The 22,867-nt window shown below is 40.3% G+C and overlaps 1 protein-coding gene across 1 annotated transcript in view; it reads right to left on the bottom strand.

The window, feature by feature from the left end:
* Positions 1 to 22,240, bottom strand: part of PDE1C (phosphodiesterase 1C) — a 208,632-nt gene extending 186,392 nt beyond the window's left edge. The window contains exon 1 of the mRNA XM_054274074.1: positions 22,156 to 22,240. Within this exon, the coding sequence (XP_054130049.1) occupies positions 22,156 to 22,240 (85 nt within the window). The remainder of the gene's footprint in view (positions 1 to 22,155) is intronic.
* Positions 22,241 to 22,867: the final 627 nt, after the last annotated feature.

The following is a 22,867-nucleotide window of genomic DNA, read 5'->3' as shown; positions in this document are numbered from 1 at the left end:
CTTGAACAATCAACAACAGATAATAGTCAGAAGTCTTAGTAGACTGGAGAGTTTTCCAGTGATGTCCCTTATCCTTGCCTGTTGGGAGACAGAAGACATCCATGTGAGTTGGGTCCAGACTGTATATCAGGCCCTCTGATCCCCTTAAAAAATGAGTCTTCTATTACAACTACCCTTTTTGCCTTCTTATTTGGGTTCTATTTTGGATTTCCTAGACAATACCTCATTTAAAGCTTCCTTTCTGGGCTGTACATTTATGTACCTGTGTTTCAGCTGGTGTGGGCTGATACCACATCACTACTGAGATGGTGAAGAGTCTGGAGGGAAGCCATATGAGGAGTAGCTGGCATAACTTGGCTTATTCAGCCTAGAAGAATGGGAGATCTCACAGCTGTCCATAACTCCCTCACAACACAAAACATAGGGGCAAGCACTGTTCTCTTCTCTCTGGTTACCAGTGACAGGACCTGAGGGAATGGTATGAGGTGGGTGTTTAGGTTGGCTGTCAGGAAAAAGTTTTTCACCCAAAGCGTTGTTGGCCACTGGAACAAGATCCCCAGGGAAGTGATCACAGCACCAAGCCTGCCAGAGTTCAAGAATGCTGTCAGACACATAGTGTGATTCTTGGGACTGTCTTGTGCAGGGCCAGGAGTTGGACTTTGATGATCCTAGTGGGTCCTTTCCAACCCATGAAATTCATATCCAGGTAGGAATGTTTGGCTCCTCCTTCTGGGTGGAGCATCTCACAATGGGATGCTATAAGTCTTATCAGTCATGCAGTGACATTCAGTAGCCTGTTATCAGCAGATGTCTCCCCGGAGGGAAGATTGGTTATGCAAGAGATAAGGAAAACTGCCCACTCAACAGAAGACAACTGCCATACATATGGCAAATAGAATACATTTTGCCTTGCAATCTGGGACAGGAAAAAAGATTAATTTCTGTCAAAAAAGTCACAACCCACACCAAAGATGATTTCTAGTATTTTCATAGATTTCCCACACCACTGTCCCTTTAGATATGCTTATTCTCCAGCCACACTCTGTGGAGAACCTGAGAGGCATTCCCTGGATTAGAGAGGCACAAGAAGCTTCCCTCAAAAGCTCTCCCGATCCCATTGGCTCCTTTCTTTGAATCTGTGTCCCTCAGCCACTCCCTCCCTATTCCCCCATTGGCCCTCATCTTTGTACTGCCCCAATATCCCTGTTCAGCCCCTACCTCTTGAGGCACAGAAACCTGAAATCTCCCCATGAGTGTGCACTTGGACCCTGAACATCTTACTGTGCGGCTGAATTAAACATCTGTGGATATTATGCAAAGGCTCTTTTTGCTTCCTTACCCCAGACTTTATTAGCAGCTATTCCAGCTGCAACAACACTCAACTCCTGTAGAATGAAGTCTAGGCTGATTTTCATCTGATCAGATGAGACTGTAAGTATGAAAACTACGGATATTTACTTTATTCTCCTAAATGGGTGATACGTTTTGACTTCCATTGCAACATTTTTTATTTCTTTTTTAATACCATGCACATTTTCCATTCCAACCTGGAAGCAAATAAATCTCAGTGAATGGTATAACAAAGTGCAAGTAGTTTGTAAGTAACAGCTGTTCTTTCAGAAAGACAACCTTTACAGGCAGGAGACATCATCCTGTAATCAATCCATTGTGGGAAAATATTCACATGCTCTCTGTACTTTCTTGTCCAAGTAGACAACAAAATACTAGGCCTAGACAAATTTCTTCAATTTCAAAAGTTTTGTGTTGTATTGTAGCTGCCTGGAAAGTTCAAAAGCTTCAAACTGCAATTATTAAAATATCTTCATGAGTTCTTTGATTAACATAGATCACTCATATTCAAGTTCACTATATGCCCACCTTATAGGCAGGTTCCTTTTTTTTAGTGATTGCCTCATTAAACTATTTCCTACAGTTTGCCACCATTTTCTACAGAAGGTATCCATTTCACCAGTACGCCACCTCAGTCAATTTAGCTTTCCAATACCCTTTGCCTAACTCCTAGTACAATGCAAAAAAACCATACCACTTAACAGCATTGATTCAGCAACGCTGACAGACAATAACAAATCATCTATATTTTGCCATTAAGCAGCTAAGAGTCTGTAAAAGAATGTCAGGTGTTTTTCACACACCAGTAAAGATATTCTTTCAAGGAGACTACTTTTTTTAATCTGTCAAAGGGCAGACAAACTTAACTATAAATTTCACACTTTTAATAAGATGGTCAGTGGAAGAGGAAAAGGAAAAATACATTAGATAAGGGAAGAACACAGATACATAGATGAATTTACACTGGATACACAATCTGGATAAACTCTTCAGTAATATCATCTCTGAAAACTCCAGCAGCTTTTTCTCTAAGACTATGATATCAGATGTTTTAAAAGCTTCCCAAACACAATCATAAAAGTAGATTTCTTTTCATGCTTATCCATCTTACATTATGAGATCTTGCCAAAACCTGACTGCAGTGTCAGTTATGGCCTATCATTTAATTGGCTTCACTTTTTATAAATTTGTTCTTTCACAAGCCATCTCTTTAAATGGAAGGTTTTTACAAGTCCAGGCATGCAGGAGCTCAGGTTTACCTCTGGAGGAAAGGCTTTAGGCAAGGTAAAGCAAAAAGGAGTCGGGTTCTGCTGGAGGGTTTTGATCCAGAGCTTTATTCCAGGCACACAGGCCTCTGAATGCAGCAACAGCTCCAACAGAACCCATGAACTGCGTGGTTGCTGTGTCTTTTAACCCCAGGGAGAGGGGGAAGGAAGGGGTAGGGATCCCACCAGCCAGGTAAGGAGGGGGAAGTCTCAGGGGACAAATGACACCTGGATGGCCCAATATCCCCAGGGCTGAGGCACCTTTTGAACTTTGACAATCACTCCACGCCCTTTCTGGCATGCCAAGATTGACAGACAGCACTCATCAGGGGCAAGGGAGGGAAAGGGAGGAATTATTGGCACACCTGGGGAGAGAACCGGGATGCTGAGACCAGCTATTACATCACACTGCAACAGGTTCATACATATTCATTTTTATGAATTTTGCATGACATTTGCCTTTAATTCTTCTTTATCAGAAAGAATTCCTAGGTCAGGTTGGCTTGCTGTCACAGCAGTCTCTGTCTCTCTCTATCACTCTCTGTCTCCTCCCCCCGTTATCTCTGTCCTTCACTGAAGCAGTTTCTCTGAGCCTAGGCTTTTTGCAGCCAGACTATATGGCAAGCTACATACTTAAAGATGTACATTCCAGGTGAATCAAAATGGACTGCTACCCTGGAAAATTTCCACTCTACCTCACTTTTCCCACAAAATGTTGGGTGAGATGTTCCAGCCTGGGCTGAAAAAAAAAAAAGTAAACCAGTATGCCTGCAGAAACAGCCTCACTATACCCACAACACAGCCAAGGAAATGTCAGGCCTTTCCCATTGTCCTGGTTTGTCTCAAAGAGTGTGCTTGACATCACCCACGAATCACCAGAAATCAGCCAAGGAGAAGATTAATTTTTTGTGGTAGCTGTGAAGGCACAGAGCCTGGGGCCTGTTAAAAGTTAATCAAGACAATCTCGCATCATTTGTGGGAAGCAGGGCCAGGGGGAGGGGGTGGAGAGAAAGGGACTTATTTTTTCTCTCTTTCTCCCCCCACTTCTAAAAAGAAGGGCATTCCTTTCCAGGGGAACAAGCATTGTAGATGGTGGGATGGCTCCACACTGTTTCATTGTCCCAGGCTTGGTGAACATTTTGCACTTAAATCACCCTCTCTTTGTACACTTCTGTTATTAGTACTGTTACTGCTTCCAGTAAATTACTCTCATCTCAACCCTCAACCTATGATTGTCATCTTTTGTGCCCCCAGTTCTCAACTCCATCCCCAGAGCAACAAGGGGAGGGGAAGAGGGGGAGAGATACAAGCAGTATCTGCTTTGGGAGTCTTGGTGGGGGCACTGAACTGGGCAGTACCACTCCTAAACCATGACAGCCAGTCACCTAACTCCTTGTATTTTCTAAGGTCACGTTCGAGGATAGTAATAATAATAATAATAATAATAATAATAATAATAATAGTAATAATAGTAATAGCAATAGTAGTAGTAGTAGTAATAATAATAATAATAATAATAATAATAATAATAATATTTCAAGAGTGTAAAAGAATTCTTTTAATCTCTTGAGGCTTGTCTAAAGAATACTATTTGTTGAATAAGAAGTATCCCAGGATTCAAGCCAGGATGTAAGCACAGTATATTCAGAAGGAAAACTAAAATTTTAAAACTTGACACAATTATAAAACTTCAAAGAACAATTCCAAACTATCCATATCAAGATTTCTCGAAATATCATCAGTTTCAGCTGCAGATATAATCAGCCACAGCCAGATTAAGTCTCTCAGAGTAGAACTGCAGATATAACTGATTATTTCCTGAATACATGCAGTATCCTTTCAGTGTCAAATAAGAAGGCTTTAATGTACTCAGCTTCAATATGTCAATTCTTGAAATGCACCCTTAAGATGCAGGAATTTCTTCAAGAGCTGAATAAGAAAAGCTCAAAAAATTGAATATGTACATTCATTCAATAAAAAGAGTCACATGAGCTAGTTGTAAAAGCAAAGTCATGAGAAATCATGAATCTAAATGAAGTATACTGCAACCTGGCTTTAGATTGGTCTGTGCATGTGAACCCTAATGTACACATTGAACAGGTTTAGCATACAATGAAAACAGCTTAAGATCCAATAGTCTTTACAGTGCTTTTGTCCCTTTCAAAACAGCACAATTTAATAAAAGTTTAAGAAGTAAAATTAGTAAGCTTTCAGAAAGTGTTATTTTTTGAGTATGACAGGGTGATAATATAATGAGAAGATAATTTCTGAGCTGAAGTCAGCTGCGGTCCCTCCACTTCACAGCTAGCTTGATTAAGTTGTGTATGCAACCTTATAGACATTCACTGAGGTAAGTCCACGTCATGTTTTGACACTGGCCAAATGCCAGGCACCCACGAAAGCTGCTCATTCACCCTCCCCTGCTACAGCTGAGCAGGGGAGATGTTATAAATAGATAATGTGATAGTTGGCTCTCACAATTAAGAGATAAATATTATGTACATAGTAAAAGAAAATTTTATAGAGGTAAAATTTTATAGTTAAATTATTTTGGTATGTTCTCCCCATAGTCCTTTTTCCCTTCCCCCTTGTATTGTAGTCACTAGTCAAGGCATAAGGGGGGAGGGCAGGCTTGTTACTAGGAGGCATGCATGTCAGACTACATCATGACAACACCTGACGTCCAATCAAGTTGTAAGAAAGTGATCTTCACCAATAGACAGCAAAGAAGGAGTTGACTGACAAGACTTTGGAAGGACCAAGAGTATAAAAACCAGAGCATTTGTTTTTGTAAACAACCATGTGGCTGCTTGTCATGGAGACTCTCAGCACTGTAATTTTTCCTCATTCAGTCCTTTGTTGTATTTTTTTTGTTGAGGTTTAATAAACCTTTGAAATTTTAAAATTTCATTTCTCACAAATGGGGTCTTGTCCAGGATATAAAACCTCATCTCTGTGGCCCTAGGAGATTTTGGACAAATGTTGCGCCCTCACCAAATTTGGCGGCTCAAACAACCTTTCCTGGGGCTGTCGGTGATTGCAGGTCGACACCCCAAAGACAACAAAGACTGGATAACGAAGAAGAAGAGGGAGAAGAAAGTAAAAAGCCCCTGAAAAGCTGCAGATCTAGAGGATTGTGAGTATTTGTGCGTATAAGAGCTGGGAGCATGCTTGGAGCGTGTGATGTAGTTCCAGGAGTGTCCTTGGGGTGGGTATGAAACTTAGAAGATCCTCATAAGTGTTTTGGCCAGATTATTCATCTGTAATCTGGGTGTACAGATGTCAGCTCCAGACAAGCTGTACACGGGATCTGTTCCAGGAGTCCATTGGAGCTTAAGGACAATTGGACCGTTAGAGAATTGGACGGTTCTGCTTGAGAAAAACATCAATCACTTGTTTTTAAAATTTTAACCTTTAATAGTAATAATAAACCTTTGAAAATTTAAAAGTAAGCTTCGTTTCTCACAGGAGAGAAAAAATTAACAAAGGGGTCGTGAGTTGAGGTAAGGACAGGGAGAAAACTCTCCAAGGGCAAAAAAAGGCTCATCTTAGAGATACAAAGTGAGTTTATTCTAACAAAATCAGAAGCTGATAAGGAGAAGTTAAATAAGGCCTTAAAACACCTTTTTCTCCCTCAGCCCCTCCCTCCTTCCCACTGACAGTGCAGAGAGACAGGGCTTAGGAGTTTGGTCAGTTCGTCTTCCAAGGTTTTCTTCCACTGGTCAGGAAGAGGAGTTCTTCCCCTGCTATACCATGGGGTTCCTTCCCACAGCAGACAGTTCTCCATTAACTACTCCAACATGGTTCCAATCTTATGAGCAACAGACCTCCTAAAACTGCTGCAACGTGAGTCCCACCCACAGAGAATAGTCCTGACAAAATAGGTGCAGAGTGGGTCACTCTTCCACAGGGTGCAGGCTGCTGGAGCTTGGGAGCTCCCTCTCTCCACTGGATCTTTCACTGGATCACAGCCTCCTCCATGCATCCACCTGCTCCAGTGTGAACATCTTCCCCATGGGGTATGGGTGGATCACTGTATCCCCCATGGACCCCTATGGGCTGCAGGGCACAGATGCTTCACCATGGTCATCACCATGGCCTGCAGAGGAATATCAGCTTGGGTGCCTGAAGCACCTCTTCCCCCTCCTTCTTCACTGACTTTGGTGTCTCCTATGTTGCTTCCCCCACATGTTTTCACCTCCTTCTCTTGTCTAGCTGGAATTCAAATGGTGTCTCACTTTATTTTGATTTTCTTCTTGAATATATTACCATCAATGAGGCATTACCATCATTTCTAATTGGCCCAGCCTTGGCCAGCAGCACGTCCACCTTCAGAGCCATCATGGATTGGCTCTGCTGGACATGGTGGAAGCTTCTAATAGCTTCCCACAGAAGCCACCTCTGTGGGCCCGCCCCCTACCAAAAACCAGGCCACACAAAACTAACACAGTCCACCAGCCACTCATTAGAGGGTGCCTGTACAATTCCATTAGTTCTCTCCAAAACTTCCAGTCTGCCACTAATCTGCAACATCCATAGTCAACATTCCAGCACATATCATATTTAATAGCATTTGACACATAAAATGTGCCTGATTCCAGTGCACGAAGATGTACTACTGTCCCCGAAGCGAGTCCCCTACATAAGTCTGTTTTTCTCCAAGTTTCACTATAATCTCTTCATTCACTGGTAATGAACAAGAAGTTTGTGGTCTCCAGTTTAAGAAAAAGTTTGGAAATTCCCATGCATTTTCTTTCTGAGGTTTTAAAAGTGGGAGCAATTTCAGTGGTTTCCCTCCCTCTCACTTTGTTTCTTCTGCAAGGAGGATTCAGATTGTAAACCTTTGCTCCATCTGATGTTCTAAATGCTGATTCATAATAGCTGTGAATTTTAGACACTTGAGGCAAGAAAAGTACTCAAGGTAATGGTCAGAAAGTCTCAAATTACATAGTATAACTTTCAAAGTATTTCAGAATATATGCTATTGGATTTGCACTCACCTCCTGCTCTCGGTCTCTGAACTGAAAAAGGAGTTTGAAAGCTTAAACATTTTAAGAAAAGAAAATATGTCAAATTGACTGAAGCTTGCACCAACTCACAGTAAATTTTGGGCTAGCAATCCAGAAATCAAATGTTAATCTCTGAGGAAACTTAACTATTGCAGAAATGAGCATGTCCTCATCATGATCAAATTGTGCAACTGATCTCTGGGTCAAACAGAAAAATAATAGAGGACAACGACCAAATTTGAAATGACATTTTCACTGTTTCAAATGTATCTGCTTTGCTTTGAAAAAGCACACTGGAAAATAAAGCTTAATAAACACAATGTCAGAACTTGGCTGTCCAAAACAAAATCATAGTATTTTTGACATACATTTTTGTAAGTATTTTTTCTTTTCTTTCCAGAAGAAATTCAGCTGTATTTGTAATGCTAAAAACTACAGTCTGAAGTAGCTCTCTACACAACAGAGTAGTAGCAGAAAAAATTAGAAAAGAAGATAAAAGAAAAAACTATTTGCTTGGGTTTTTTTACATTCTTGAGAAACAAAGTGAGGGCATACAAGCATGTGCAGTCAAGACAACAGGAAAAATTAATGTCAATAAGTAACTTTCTGTTAAAGTAGAAGGCTGGAACTTGCAGAGTTCTGGAGAATGAAACAAACTGTGGAATGTTTCAAAATAAAAAAAAAAAGTAGATACTCAGTAATTTTCAGTAAAACATTGATGTCTCTCTAACCTTATTAGAAGTCTTCAACCCACTACTTTTGTCCAGTTTGATCACTTTTCCCTTCTTCTCAGAAGACTTATGTATTTGAAAACTGTTGTGTACATGTCCCTCATTTTACCTTTGACAGACTATTTAGTTACTCACTCTACCCTTTTTTTGCTAAAAGCATATTTTCTAGGCCTCTAGATTACAAAAGTGTATGGGGAGTGAGAGGGGCAGATACAGATATTTCTCCAGATACAGATATTGACAAGTATAATACAATTATCCAGCTCCTTTTAAACAAAATAGAAAATGTCACTTCTAGGGCATGATTCAGCTCAGCCTAAGATTGATGTCTAAAACAAGTCAAATGAACAACACCTTAAAAGAATCTATTTCTCTTCATTGGTTCTAAAGGAAGCCAACATAATTACCTCAGCTGATGATGCCTTAAATTAAGTGAAATCCTGCCCTGACCTGGTTATATATGCTGCTTGTGCAGATCATGCTTGAGATTCTCTCCTTGAAAATAGTTGGGCTATGTAGAAACTACCAGCAATACCATGTAGCAGTTGTAGCTGCAGCATAGGAGCTCAACCTCACAAATGTCTAATCTGATGGGGAAAAGTTCTTCTTGGAAAAGTTCTTCTACTCAAGTAGATTCATTAGAAAGTTACCATGGAAAATTTTTTTTTATTCATTGATAGAGTACAGTTATGACAATAAGCTCTTGTGGCTGTGACTCTTTGGATCTGAATTTTGTAATAGCAGCTAATTTCTCAAAGGCACATTTTTCCCCTTGCTGCACATGCACAAAAAACATTAAACAATGTGTGCTGCAGGGATAAAACAGAGTGATCCTTAACAAAGAAAGAAAAAGAAGAAGAAAAGAAAAATAAAAAGAAACTCACTGAGCTGTGCACAGCTAAAGGAATGTTAGACTAGAAGTTCAGCCTCTGATGTGTGATGTTTGGGGTTTCCTGTTCATCAAAGGAACTGGCTTTCAAAATAAAGGATCTGGTAACCGCCAGAGAGCAACAAACCTTCTTAACCTCAAGCACCTGCCAGCTCTAATACAACATCAAATCAAATTATTCTCTAGCATGGGGAAAATGCAGTAACTCCAGAGCACTTTATTGATAGATACTTAAATTGACAGTGATACAACTGCATCCTCACTCAGCTGAAGAAGCACTTCTGTTGCCTGGAAATACAAGACTCATAGATGCATTACTGTCTGTCAGTACTAAGATACTAAGTGATGCTTTGGGAGGGCAAGTCTTACTTTTAAGGATCACAGAGACATAAGTTCTTGTATTCACACCTGACAGCAGAGCCCCAGCTGCCACTTGATTAGCAGCTTTTGTAAATGTCATTTGCTTTTGTAAATGTCATTTACTATGAAGACAGAAGGCTTCTGATAACTACCAACAACAGCATGCATCTTTATGATCTTAGTGCAGCCAGGTGTAAACAAGTTGTTCCTGAAGAATTAGGAGAGATAGAGCCTTTGTATCCATAGTAAAGGTATCTTAGGCTATGTTTGCAGTGACAGAAACATTCAAAGAATAAAAAACCTAACCACAGTACTCTGCATTTCCCTTTAACTCCTGATTGTCCTGGATTGTTTTCAACTGCCCTGATTCTGCCCAATATATGCCACAAAACAGAACACAGGAGATCATGCAGTATTAGATTGATTTCCCTACAGCACAGATGTGCACACCTTCTGTCCAGCAGCTCTATTTCAACTGCATAACCCAATGCCATGGGAGGAGGCATTTCAAGGCTGGAGAGGAGCTACAGGAGTGCAGCCTGAAAATACATTTTCCAGCTGGGACACCTGAAGGGAGCCAGTGCACTGTGCAGTGCCACAATTTCTCTCTTCCCTAGCACAGAGGTTCATAAAGCAGAGGAGATGTCACAGTAGTGTCATGTCAAAGATGCAAAGCCTGGCTTCACTGATGGGTAAGATGGCTATCTGGGCTTGAACATGAGCCAGCAACTTGCCTTAGCATCAAAGGCAGTTAACAGTGTCCTGGGCTTCATTAAGTGTTGCCAGCAGGTCAATGGAGGTGATACTTCCCTACTATGCAGCACTAATCAGGTCACATTTGGAGTGCTGGGTCTAGGTCTGCACTTCCCTGAGCAAGAGATGGAGAGAGATTGATACAGAATCCACCAAAAGCCAACAGAGATAATTAAAGCACCTCACAGATAAGCAAAGTCAAAGAGCTGAGACTCTTCAACCTGGAGAAGGGAAAGCTTAGGGGGATCTCATAAGTGTGTAGCCATACCTGTAGGACCAGGGCACAGAAAGGACAGAGACAGGCTCTTTACAGTGGTGCCCAATGACAAGACCAAAGGCAATATGTGCACACTGAAGAACAGGGTGTTCCCTCTGAACATAAAGATATCTTTTTTTTCTTACCGTGAGTTTGTCCAAGTACTGGCACAAGTTGATCAGAAGCTTTTGGAGTCTCTCCTCCTTGAAGATATTAAAAAGCCATCTGGACATGCTGTTAGGCAGTTCTGGTATAGGTGGGTATGCCTGAGCAGGGGTGTTGAACAGGATGGCCACCAGAAGTTTTTTCCACCCTTAACCACTCTGTGATTCTGTATGCTTTCACCTTTTCCCACAGCTACAAGATGCACTGAGCAGACAGACCTCCTTGAGAGTTCAGAGGCTCTAAAGAAACCTGTCAGTTCTGGTGATCTTCCTCTATATTGTCTCCTCCATGTACATTAGATGAATAGGACATACTTTTAGGACACACATCATCTTTCATCCTCCCTCTACGCAAAGACTGCAATACTCAACAGCCTGGATTGGACTGATTTCCATAACAGTACATAAAGACAAGCATTTCAGGCTAGTTGATTTACTAAAAAAAGAAACATGGCTAATCTGACTGATTTTTTTTTTTTCCATTAGTTGGATATACTTCTGTGCTACAATGAACAAATTGTATAAATGCTGAGCTACTATTCCTATTAACTATTGCTATTTTTCCTGTAAAAATGTGAGCTCAGAACACACATAAAAGACTTTCAGGTACTGGGAAGCATGGCTGACATAGTTAACTATATGTCAAACCCACATTTCAAGCACCAGGCTATGTCTACATTTTCTCTCACTGGGTCTATTCCAAAAGCCAAAGAGAAAAGAAGATCCACTGCCTCTGATTTCTGTTGTTTGTATCAGACAAAGAGATGACTGGGAAAGGCAATAGGCATTTCTGAGTTTTCTTTCTCAAGAGATGAACTCACTATTTTCATATTTGCACAATTTGCATATGATTTACATAATTTTTTTTCCAGCATCCTATTTTAATTTTTAATCTGTATGCACCCCTGGGATCATCACTTTTCCCACTCGGGTTTTCATCAGGTATCTTCCTACACATGAACAGGCTCTGCAAAACAGTAGCATGATGTGGGCTCTGTCTCTCAGCTCCAAGGAGAGTTCACTTTAAAGGAACTTCAAAACATGCAGTCTCTGGAAGTCTTATTTATGCAGTACTTGTGTTTACAAGGCAACAATCCAATTGTTTTCAATAGGGACTAATTATACACCATTTCCTTTGCCCTTCTATTTCATTCTGCAATCCCAGGCGATCCAGATTTAGCCCTGTGGGGTTAAAACAGATTTTAGGCTGTGAATGGGACTTCTCAGGAAGTTCTTCTGGTGCCTGCTCTCCCTCCCTTCCTTGATAGGAAGGGGCCTCAGGCATCATCCAAGCCTAGAGGTGACCCTGAGCACATCTAAATAATACTTGAGGAAGCATGTGCCAGGAAGCCCACGCCTTGTTCTATGTTTCCCTTGGAGGACACCTATATCTATTCCTGAACACGTAATTTTCCCCATTCCTCTTTTCCTACATATCACCTCTAAGGTTTCCCCATGAAATTCAAAAACAACAACAGGACAGAAGAGTTAAATAAGGAAGGCAATTAAGTGTGAATTATGCCTTTACGACTCCTCTGTTTGGATCTCCTTTAAATCCCAGGTCTTCTCTGACTTTGACCCTTGATCATTTGTAATTCTCCTAAATTTTTGTACAATTGCTGCATAGTTACTTTACCTTTCTGTTTTCATAAAGTTGAACAAATACACACATGCATATTTAAAATGAGGCCTAAGAAAGTCCTTTCTTTGCCAATAACATCAGCACTTCATCTGCATACTGACAGAAAGACAAGAAGTGGCAGACCTGCTAGCTCCTTTAATCACAGGAATCCTGTATAGCTGATTATTGCACATGCCACACAGCAGAGTGGATTCACAGCTCAAGTATATCAGTGCTAGCTCTGACTGAAAATGCCCTGAAGTTTACTGCTTTTTCATCTACCAAGACCAGTAGGTTTGCATGGGCAGTAGAAAAGGAGCATTACAACTTCTTTTTTGAAGAGGCCTCATCATAATTCCTCCCCTTAACTGTTCAGCAACTCACTTTTAATCATCAGAGAATTCACCCTTCTCATTTTTCTGTGCACTGTCTCAGGAACAGGAGGTTGAATGTGAACAGCTTTGTGGATCTAGAAATATTGCAAAAGTTGTTCACTTAATGGAAATGCCCTAAGTTTCTGGCTCCTTTCATTCACTGTCACTCTATGGATGTTGCTGAGGATTTCCATATAAACACTTTGGTGCATGTACTCTTAATATACTTTTGAAGCAGCATGGGATCAGATATAATGGACTTTAAGAATTTTTTAGGATTCTATTCAGGAGTCAAAATATCTGAGTAATAAATCCTTCCCTGGAGTACAGCATGACCTTCAAACCAGGATACAAACAGACTGCATTTTTACCTGTACTTCAGAGAGGAAGTACAGGGCAGGATTTGCCACCTTCAATGTGGGAACTCAGCACATCACTCCGGATGTCCAGAGTTACCGAGAGAACCCTTGGGGGGCTCGGAAATCCTGGAATGTTGCCAGGAGCGCCTGGTGGCTTGACTTTGATCCCTCTAGGGATGTGCCACCTGTTTGAGGACATGAGAGTCACTTGGGAATGAATGGTGCAGAAATGATGTATTTACAGGGTGAAATATAGATTTTAGAGTTTTGGTACAGGGGGTTATGGAGACAAGATGGAGGAATCAGGGTGTGTCTTGTACTTCTTCTTTCTTCTTCTTGTCATCCATTTTCTGTGGTGATGTTGGCACTTTGGGATTGATCCATGGTGAAGGTGCACTTGCTAATATGGGTGAAAGATATTGGGAAATAAAGGTAAATATGATGTATGTAGTTTTTAGTATAAAAAGAGATGACTGCCCAGTGGGAGGTCAGAGTGCCCTTGGCTGCCTTGCTGGTCAGACCTCTGTTGGGCAGAAAGAAAATTCTATAGATAAGAAATAATAAACAATCCGAAGACTGAAAATCTGAAGAGTTCAGACTTGTCCTTTGAAACGCAGGCTGTCCCAGAGCCATCCTACACGTGTCCTGGCAGAGACAAACAGCTGGAGCGGTCACTTCAACTCATGAAATCAAATCTGATTTAACGAAATTTAATGCTGCTTTGGCTCACCTGCCAGGTGGAACAAATAGGAAGGGTTTCTCACAAAGAACAATATGTGCAAAAAACTACAAAAGATAACCCTGGTAAATAAACCTCTCATTAGTATTCAATACAGCAAGTCAACCATACCATACAGTAACACTACACCACTTCATAAGCTGCTGGAGCAGATGTTAGGACTATGACCACTGGTCCTTTTCCTTTTCAGGTTGTGTGCTTTCTAAAGCTTGTAACAGAGGTGGGCTGGTGACATGATGCCATCTGATATAGTTGTTTCAAGCAATTGAATTTAAGATTGATGACTAAAGTGTATATAGAAACTTCTGGTTTATAGAAACCAAGTGCTGCTTCACAGTTCACTGCCACTGGCAATCCGCTGGTGAGTACCAGCAGACAGCTCTTCTCAGAGACACCTTTCTAGCAGCTGGTGTCCAGTTGGGATGCGAAAGCATTTAGTCACACAAATATGCTCTACATTTTAAAATCAATACTCTTTTTAAACTCCTTCTTTTAAATCTCTACATTGAAGCAAGTATAGCCAAACCATTAAGCACTTCAGACATGAAAAATGCCACTGGAAGTATCTTGTCTTTACTTCATAAAAACTACCAACCCCCATAAAAGTAGTCATGAGTGTAATGTAACACTGTTTCCCTAAAGCTGCCTTCCCACTTAAAAGGAGAGAGTTTTGTCTTAATACAACATAAATCTAAAATTTATATCTTTAAAAGGTTCACTAGGTTCACATCCATTTGATGCCAACCTGTGATAAAAGAAGAAAAGACCCAAGGCTTGAGTCCAATAATTTATTGCACTGTGCTTGCAAGGTCCTTGATAAAGCATAAACATCCTATTCTGCAAAATGCCAGTTTTACTAGGAGAGGAAGACACACTTTGCACTTGGAACACATATATATTGGCACCTACATATTATAGCACCTATGAGTTTCAGAGAGTCTTTTTTCTCCTTGGCTTTCCATTTGCTCACTTCCTAGAGAGCTACAATTACAACAACTTGTCATTTAAGAATAGCAATCACTCTAATTTAATCACCATGCAAACAGAGCTTCTCATCTTGTAACTAACTGAAGACCACTTGTTTGGAAAATCCTGTTACTTCAGTAAGGTTTCATGTGCAAGTCTAACAACAGAATCATGTCTTGAAGTAAAGTCTCCTTTTAGGTTTTCTTAAGGCTGTCTGCCTCCTATGTGTAAATTATTTGTCTTTATCTAAAGATCCATTTTTAAAAAAGAACAGAATTGAAACTCAATTTTCTAAACAGCAAAAGCTACTGTAAGTAGTTTCAGGGAAAGTTAACATATTTATAATCTCTAATTCAAGTCTGTTTCCAAAAGTGTTAAATGACTTGCTCCACTTGAGCAATAAAAAAATTCCCTAGGAATTTTCTGTATGTGATTAGCTGTGTGTGGAGACCAGAGCAAGAAAGTTTAGTTTTCAGTTGACTCCATTTAAACTAAATCACACCGGCATTTACAAAGTACAAAATAAAAGAGAGAAAAATATAAAGAGGAAAACACTAGAACAAAATCTAGGAACCAGATCTATTACCACACTTCAAGAATGCAAGACCCAAAAATGGAAAGAAAAAAAAGAATGTGAAAAATTTAGTCCATAAAAAGAAATCAGCATGCCATATAGCAGAACTGCAAGGACCTCAGCTACTCATGTATGTGGGGAAGAAACAAATAAAATTTGATTTTTGAATGCTTTGACTCCTAATAATGACTGACTATCAATACTAAAAGAGAAAGAATATGCGACATTAATCCAGAATCCTTATCCCTGTCTCCAATGGCTATAAATCTTTATAGCCTTTAAGTCCTTGGGGTGGAAACAGAATTAAGTGGTACTGACTGAGCAAGCTGTGTACCATCTCCCCTTTCCCAATACGCTTGGCAGGTTTCATCACTCTGCACAACAGTGAGAAGGAGGAGTGAGGTGATTGGAAAGGTAATGAATCGACAGACATGAAATGTATCATCATGCAGCAGTAGCAGCAAGAGAAAAACCATGCACTGCCATTTAATGGAAAGAGATGATGTTCGCACATAAGAAAAATGCTCAGGGGACTGATTGCAGCTGCTATGACAACAAGAGAGAGGATATGACATAATGACCCAAGTGACTGTTTCATGTTGTTCCAGTGAACCATTCTGCTCACCAGCTGGGAAGACAGTAGAGACTTCATTAAGTGCTTCTATTCAGTAATTACTGCATCTTTCCCTGCACCACAACTCTAAATTTCCATACAGTCATAGCACAGAGCTGTTGGATGTAATCATGATGGTCCATTTCTCAGTCCTAAAAATTTCAAGCCTGTAGCTGTTAGAAATTTGGAATTGAGTTTCAGCAGATTTGTTAGGTACAAGCTCTGTCACCTGGCAAGGAGAAATAGGGGGCAAAATGATACCAGCATAACCTTGCTGAAGTTTTGCAAGCAAGCCATGCATTATTTGCCTATCTTGTATTTAGGGTAGCTCCTTCTCCAACATACAGCAACTTTAACTGGAAAAGCCCAGGACAGATCCTTTTCTCATTTAAATCATTGCAGTTCTCCTGACTGCAGTGGCATGATGAATGTTTACTGCTGGTTAGGATTCTGCCCCTTGATTTGATTTGCACTAGTACACAAATAAGTGAATTATATGTCCAGGAGCCTTTTGCTTTCTTAGTTATGCAAAGCTACAGAACTAGGAAAAATGAAATTGTATTTACACTACATGAAAACAACAGACAAATTAGCAGAGCACAAGGGTTTGAAAGAGAAAATTTGCAGCACAAACAGAAATCCTCAAAGACAGTTTGAAAGCTTCTAGAGTTTGAGCAGCAGTGAGGGCAGGGGGGAAGGAGGGGAGGAGGAAGAAGACTGGGGGTGGGGAGGGGGAGGAGGAGATCTAATTTTCAGCATAGGAGAAGGAACTATCTTCAGAGAAGGTTCTCCCTGTCAGAGCCTGCCTGCTCAGGAACAGGCACCTGCCTGCTTGCCTGCCTAAAACTGCTCAAAAGGCACAGAAGAGTTCACTCCTCCTTATTTCTTTTGAAATTTAGGGATTCTAGAAAATCTAAATCTTTAAAATAATACCTTTGTATCAATTCAGAAGGAATAAGCAGGAATAGTTGGCCAAAAACAGTAGTTCCTACTGTGAGCAGGAATAGTTGGCCAAAAACCAGAGAGGAAAAAAAGCAGAAGCAATGTTATTTCTCATCATGTTAAAATCGGGTCCCTCCTTGTACGGAGTAACATCATTTGTTGTCTGTAAAAGAGGCCTGACTGCATTTCTTTCCTTCCTTCACAGAAGATGGATAGGGGGACAAACTCTTGGTCTAGAGTCTGGCATAAGGAGAATAGGTGTCCTTATCTCCAGCCAGGTGTCTCCACCTTCTGCCCTATTTGCACCTTGAGTTTGGATCAAAAAATCACCACAAAGCAAAACTCAGCACTTCCATAGTAACTGGAGGGAAAGCTTTTACATGCAAGAAGTGTAATAGAGTGTTTTCATAAAGAAAATTACCTACAAGATTTATAAAAAACTGCTGTGAGCTAGACCAAGTGCTTCAGTGCCACATCCTTCCTCTGCAACAACACCAAAGTTACAGTAGAACACCTCACCACTTCACTTCATTCTATAAATCTATTTTTAAAAATTTATTTTATACAATGGATAGGACAGTGTTGCCAGATGCTTCTGGATATAAAAAGCAGAAAATTTGAGTTTGAGGAAAATATCTTCCTATTAATATTTCTGTTTATCATTTTCCCAGGTTTAAAGACAGTGGACCAATCTCTAGAATGTCAATTACAACAGCAAGTAACAATTAACTGGAATTCTAAGCTAGTAGTCTCTCATTTGCACAGCAGTGATAAGGCAATCCACAGGGGGGAAAAAAGGCCTTAATTTTCTCTCTGTTATCTTTTCTTGGGGGAAAACTTAGCCAAAATCAAACAAGAGCTCAAATACAGTATCTTGTGTATATAAAACTCCATTTACCTTGACATTTGTAACATAAACAATGGCAAATAAAGATCTTGAAGCCTTCATCTGAGACAGATTGAGCTTTTTAGATCAAATTAAGTTGCATGATTCCAGTTCTTGAATAGTCCTACTAAATGGCTCACACTGTGGCTCCAATCTTTCCATCAACTACCAGTGCAAGAAGTCCATAAAAGTGGAATATTCAAAATCCTCACTGGGCCAGTGCACTTCAGTCCTCCTCAGAGTCTCTGTCAAAACAGCTGCATCTAGAGGAAAAGGATTTGCCACTACCTTATTTCTTTATACAGAAGAAAGCTACATAGTATCCTCAAAGGTTTGCCTTTCTGCTATGGCACATCCCTCTCTTCTGCAGGGATCTGTGAAGTCCTTGGCAAGTGTGCAGTTCCCACAGCTGCTGTGTCCCAACACCAATGTGGTAAGCAGCTAAAGTGAAAATTAGAACAGTTGAAAACCTGCTCTAATTTGCTCTGCTCTGTAAGCAGATGCTGTCCAGCTCTAGAGATACAAGGGAATTTAACTACAAGCCTTCAGCAAGTAGCTCTTATTGCACCAGGTTTCTTCTTTGCCTTCATATTTTCATGCTCAATGTTAGGGCCTGGTCTTTCACTAATTTTCATTTAAATTTTTATTTGGTCTCATGATCAGTATATCAGTCAGTATAAATGTGAATCTCAAGTTTTCAAAACACTGTGAAGATCATGATTTCCTAGAAGTCAGTATAAATGTGAATCAATATGCATAATGTTTTCTCTTCATAGTGTCATTTTGGTTGGAAAAGACATTTAAGACCATTGAGACCAATTGCAAACTGTACACTGCCAAATACACCAAAAGAAGCAATGGAATGACCACACATCCTTTTCCAGTGCTCTCAACCATGCAGTTAAAGATGAGGATAGTGAAGATAGGAGTTACAATTATTACCATGCTTCCCTTCTAATAGTACAGATATTTCATCATGGACCTACCCAAATTCCCAGAGCGCTGTTCCCATCCTGTCTGCAACAGAGTTGGACAACAATTTGCAAATCTTGCATGACCACTAGTATGATTCATTTTGCACCCAAAGGGAAGCTACTTTCTCTCAAACTAATATTTCTCTGTTCCCTCTGTTCCTCAAGGGTATCAACCTTCTCTCTCAGCTAATACTACAGTAGAAGATGCAGCAGCTCAACGTTTCCCAAGAACGTCGTAAAAATCATCAGGGCACAAAAAAATAGAATTCTTGTCTGATGGAAAAAAAAGACATTCAAGCCCATCCCTAACACACTAATGTTACTGTGGGGTTTCTTGGATATATTCATTTTTGTCAGTATAGTGATTAATGAATACTTGAATCATTTAGGTCAGTCTACCACAAAGTGATGGTAATACTACACAGCATGTTTACAAAGTTTTTGCAGTTATGTGATTCAATACAATTCACACTTGCCCAGATACAAGAATAAATGTTATATAATACACAGGTCACAGAATCAATACACTGTGCGCATCAAATACAGATGCACACAAAAAACAGTAGCACAGAAGCTGCAATGCAACAACTGTCCCAAGAAGCAGAAAAAACTTGAGTCTTGCTTTAAGACAACTTAAAGGGGATCACTCTAACATGATTTCTCCCCCACTGTTTTAATCAATCCCTTTCCACCAATAAGGAGAAACTAAATTTGAGTAGATATAAATGAAAAATATAACAGTTTACTAACAAGCAAAACTGCAACGGGCAGAAAATAACAGTAATTATTCACTAGATACAAAATTGATAAATCTCACAAACTCCCTGAGAACAAAGAAAAATCCAAAATGGCAAAGTACACCTTTCAAGATGGCATCCATCACAGGCAGCTACATGTAGGGAGACAAAGCAGAAACAGCATCTGACCAAGATGGCAGCATTTGCTGGCAACCATGCAGTTTGGGAGACAAAGGGGAAATGATGGCAGTAAACCTTTCTGGGAAGGTATGAGCTTACAAAGCAGTTCTAGTGGCATGTGGGAATTCCCAGCTCCATCACTCACCGCCTCCTTCTACCACCCACTGTATTCCACCAGTGCTGGTGCTGCTGTCCTCGGAGCCACTGGTGTGCTGAAGTGGAGAGAAACAGTCTCCCAGAATCAACACGGGGTGGCCCGGTGAGATATCAGCTCAAGTTTTGCACTGCCAATAGAGGTTTGCAGAATTCACTCTGAAACAGTTTTGGATTGCAGAAATGCAGTTTTTTCTGGTAGCTAGCCCAGAACTCCTTCCCCCTCCCCTCAAAACAACCTCTACCTTAAGCAAAATGCCACAACACATGAGAACACAAAAAGGAAGCCTCTGCCCACACTACCTCAGCTTTAAGGTTAAAGCCAGGAAGTGTGCAAGGGATGAGAAAGCAAGCCAACAGGTGAAAAAGGGAACTCTGCCTGTGTGCCCCAACCTTTTAAAGTGTACCACATCTGCCTGCCCCATGAGTCTGGCTCCAGACCTCCAGATACGCCACCCTAAAGAGACAGTAACCTCAAAGAGACAGTAACAATTTTTGGGCTCAAAAAGATATGAAATACTATAACATTTTTGATTACCCAAGACAACCTTCAGTTCTAAACCCTTAGTCATTTGACCCTGAAATTGGTCCTTTGACCCTGAAATTGGTTGTATTGCGAACATGAGTAACAATAAAGACAGCAGAGCAACAACCCAGCAATCCTGTTCGTTTGTTCCTGAATTAAAAAAAAAAACAACAAAACAACAAAACAAGCAAAAAAACCCCAAAAACTCCAAAAACAAAACCAAAAAGCAAAAAACCACCAACCAAAAAAACCAAACCTGAAGAGAAAGAATATGTTCATCCACCAGACTGACACAAAATGATAAAAACCCACTACTAATAATGATGCTGAGAGTGGAAGAGGTTATGATAGGGGATGCAAAAGTGAGCATATTGCAACAACCTGTGGAGGACCTTCCCATTAGAGAAAGAAATTTCAAAAGTAGCATTGGCTTGGCAGTTTCACCTTTAAAGTGCTGTATGAACATTAACAGATATTTAGGATATCTTAAGTGTAAAGATATTTTAATGAAACATATATCTCCATTTTTTTTTAACAAGCCTAATGTTTGCATGATGTTAATGATTGCAAAAACAAATTCTTCATGAATAAAAGGGCTAAACAGGTATGTCCATCCACACCAATAAAAGCTTGTATCTATTGTTATTAGATGAAATACTGGCCCAATTTTGTTACTATCATCCAGGAAAAACTTTCCTGATTTTACAATGGCAAGGAAGTGAAATCTCTGTCTTCTTAAAAGTATTCAAAAGGAATTTCTATTGATTATTATGAGTAAGTTATCCATATACTTTAACTTGGATTTAATCTAAAAATTCAAATGGGATGTAAGCTTTCTTTTCTTCTAAGATCTATATGGATATGCATAGGGGTACATATATATATACACACATCCTAGTAAGATAAGCATTTGTGGCAAAGCAGTCTGCTCAGAGAATCCTCAAATTTTGTGTACCAAGTCTATTGTTAAAAGTCCTTTCACTTTGAGAAGCCTCACTTTCCCCTAAGACAGCAAACATAAACATGAAACAGCACTCTCCAAACAACTACAGCAATCCATCCTAAAATTCCTAATCTTTCCTCAATATTTCTCATTGCCTCAGCAATTTTACTTTTTGTGTTTGGGAACTGTTACATATATATCTTTGTGCAAAGTGAGAAATGACAAAAGATTACAGAATTTGGAAATACTGGCTAAGTAAACAATAAAATATTGCAAAGAAAGCCAAGGCTCCCAAGGATGACATTCTGGGCTCATAGGAAGGAAATGCAGCTAGCAAGCTGGAAACCTGCAATCCTGGAGCCCAGGCTTTCCTGAGGTAAGGTTCCAAAACAAAAGTACTGCAAACATCTTGGTCAACTTGGGCCAAAACCCAGGCAAAAAGAAAAGAACGTAGAGTGGCTGCATATCAAAGGCAAGTTTCTTGGGCAAAAGAAATACAGAAGACGGAACGCAAAACTAATTCAGGCAAAAAATTGCAGGCATCTGTACATTTTAGAGGCACTTATTGAGAAATGGCAGTTGACAACAGCTGTCTTTTAGCTGTACTTACTGGAACTACCAAGAAAGAAAGGAAAATAAGGAAAAAGGGAGAGGGGAGGGGAGGGGAGGGAAAGGAAAGGGAAAGGGAAAGGGAAAGGGAAAGGGAAAGGGAAAGGGAAAGGGAAAGGGAAAGGGAAAGGGAAAGGGAAAGGGAAAGGGAAAGGGAAAGGGAAAAGAAAAATCAGGCTTACCAATTGCGAAGTTATAGCCATCAATACTGAATGTAGCACTTTGGCATTTTTTAAATGCTTCCTTTCTGCTGCTTGGGTCTGTCATGATTCCTGCCACGTTGTACTTTCAGTAGCTGCCTCTCTCTCCCTCGTGGAAGCAAAGCACTCGAGCTCACTCTTGGCTGCCCTTGAGGATGTGCCTGTGACAGCACACACACACCATGCCTCACACCCCACAGGGACCTGAGAGGCGTGCACCCAAGAGTTTTCTCCTCCCCCAAACACTCTCATTGGCAAGTTACCTGCATGCCTGCTCAGAGTTCAACTGGTTAGAGGCTCCCCTATCAAAGCCAGCAGTCAATTAGAGCAAAACTACAAAGTCAATAAGCCAGCTGTAGCTGTCAAATCTCTCTGTAGGAGGTAGCACACCAAAAAACCAATGAAGGGTTAGATTTTGCTGTTATCTACCCACTGATGCTCCCTGTATTCCTTGCTATGCTGGAACCAGTTTCTGTGGCTCCTCTTACTTGTAGGGATTTCTGACTTGCAGCCAATTGTGCTCAGATTTCAGTTCTTCAGAGAGGCAGTGTGTGTTAATAATTCAAGATATAATTAATCAACACAAATACATTACACCATCAGTCATCTGCTACTTACGTAAACAGCAAGTCCCTAGAAACTCAACTGAGAGCACAGAACTAGAGATTGTCAGTAAAGAAGAACACAGGTAAAC

Source organism: Melozone crissalis, unplaced genomic scaffold, assembly GCF_028551555.1.
Source record: "Melozone crissalis strain CALT ecotype California unplaced genomic scaffold, PUWL_Pcris_2 ptg000016l_1, whole genome shotgun sequence".
NCBI classification, from domain to species: domain Eukaryota; kingdom Metazoa; phylum Chordata; class Aves; order Passeriformes; family Passerellidae; genus Melozone; species Melozone crissalis.
The sequence above is the reverse complement of the archived record's forward strand: the minus strand, read 5'-3'. Positions and strand labels throughout refer to the sequence as shown.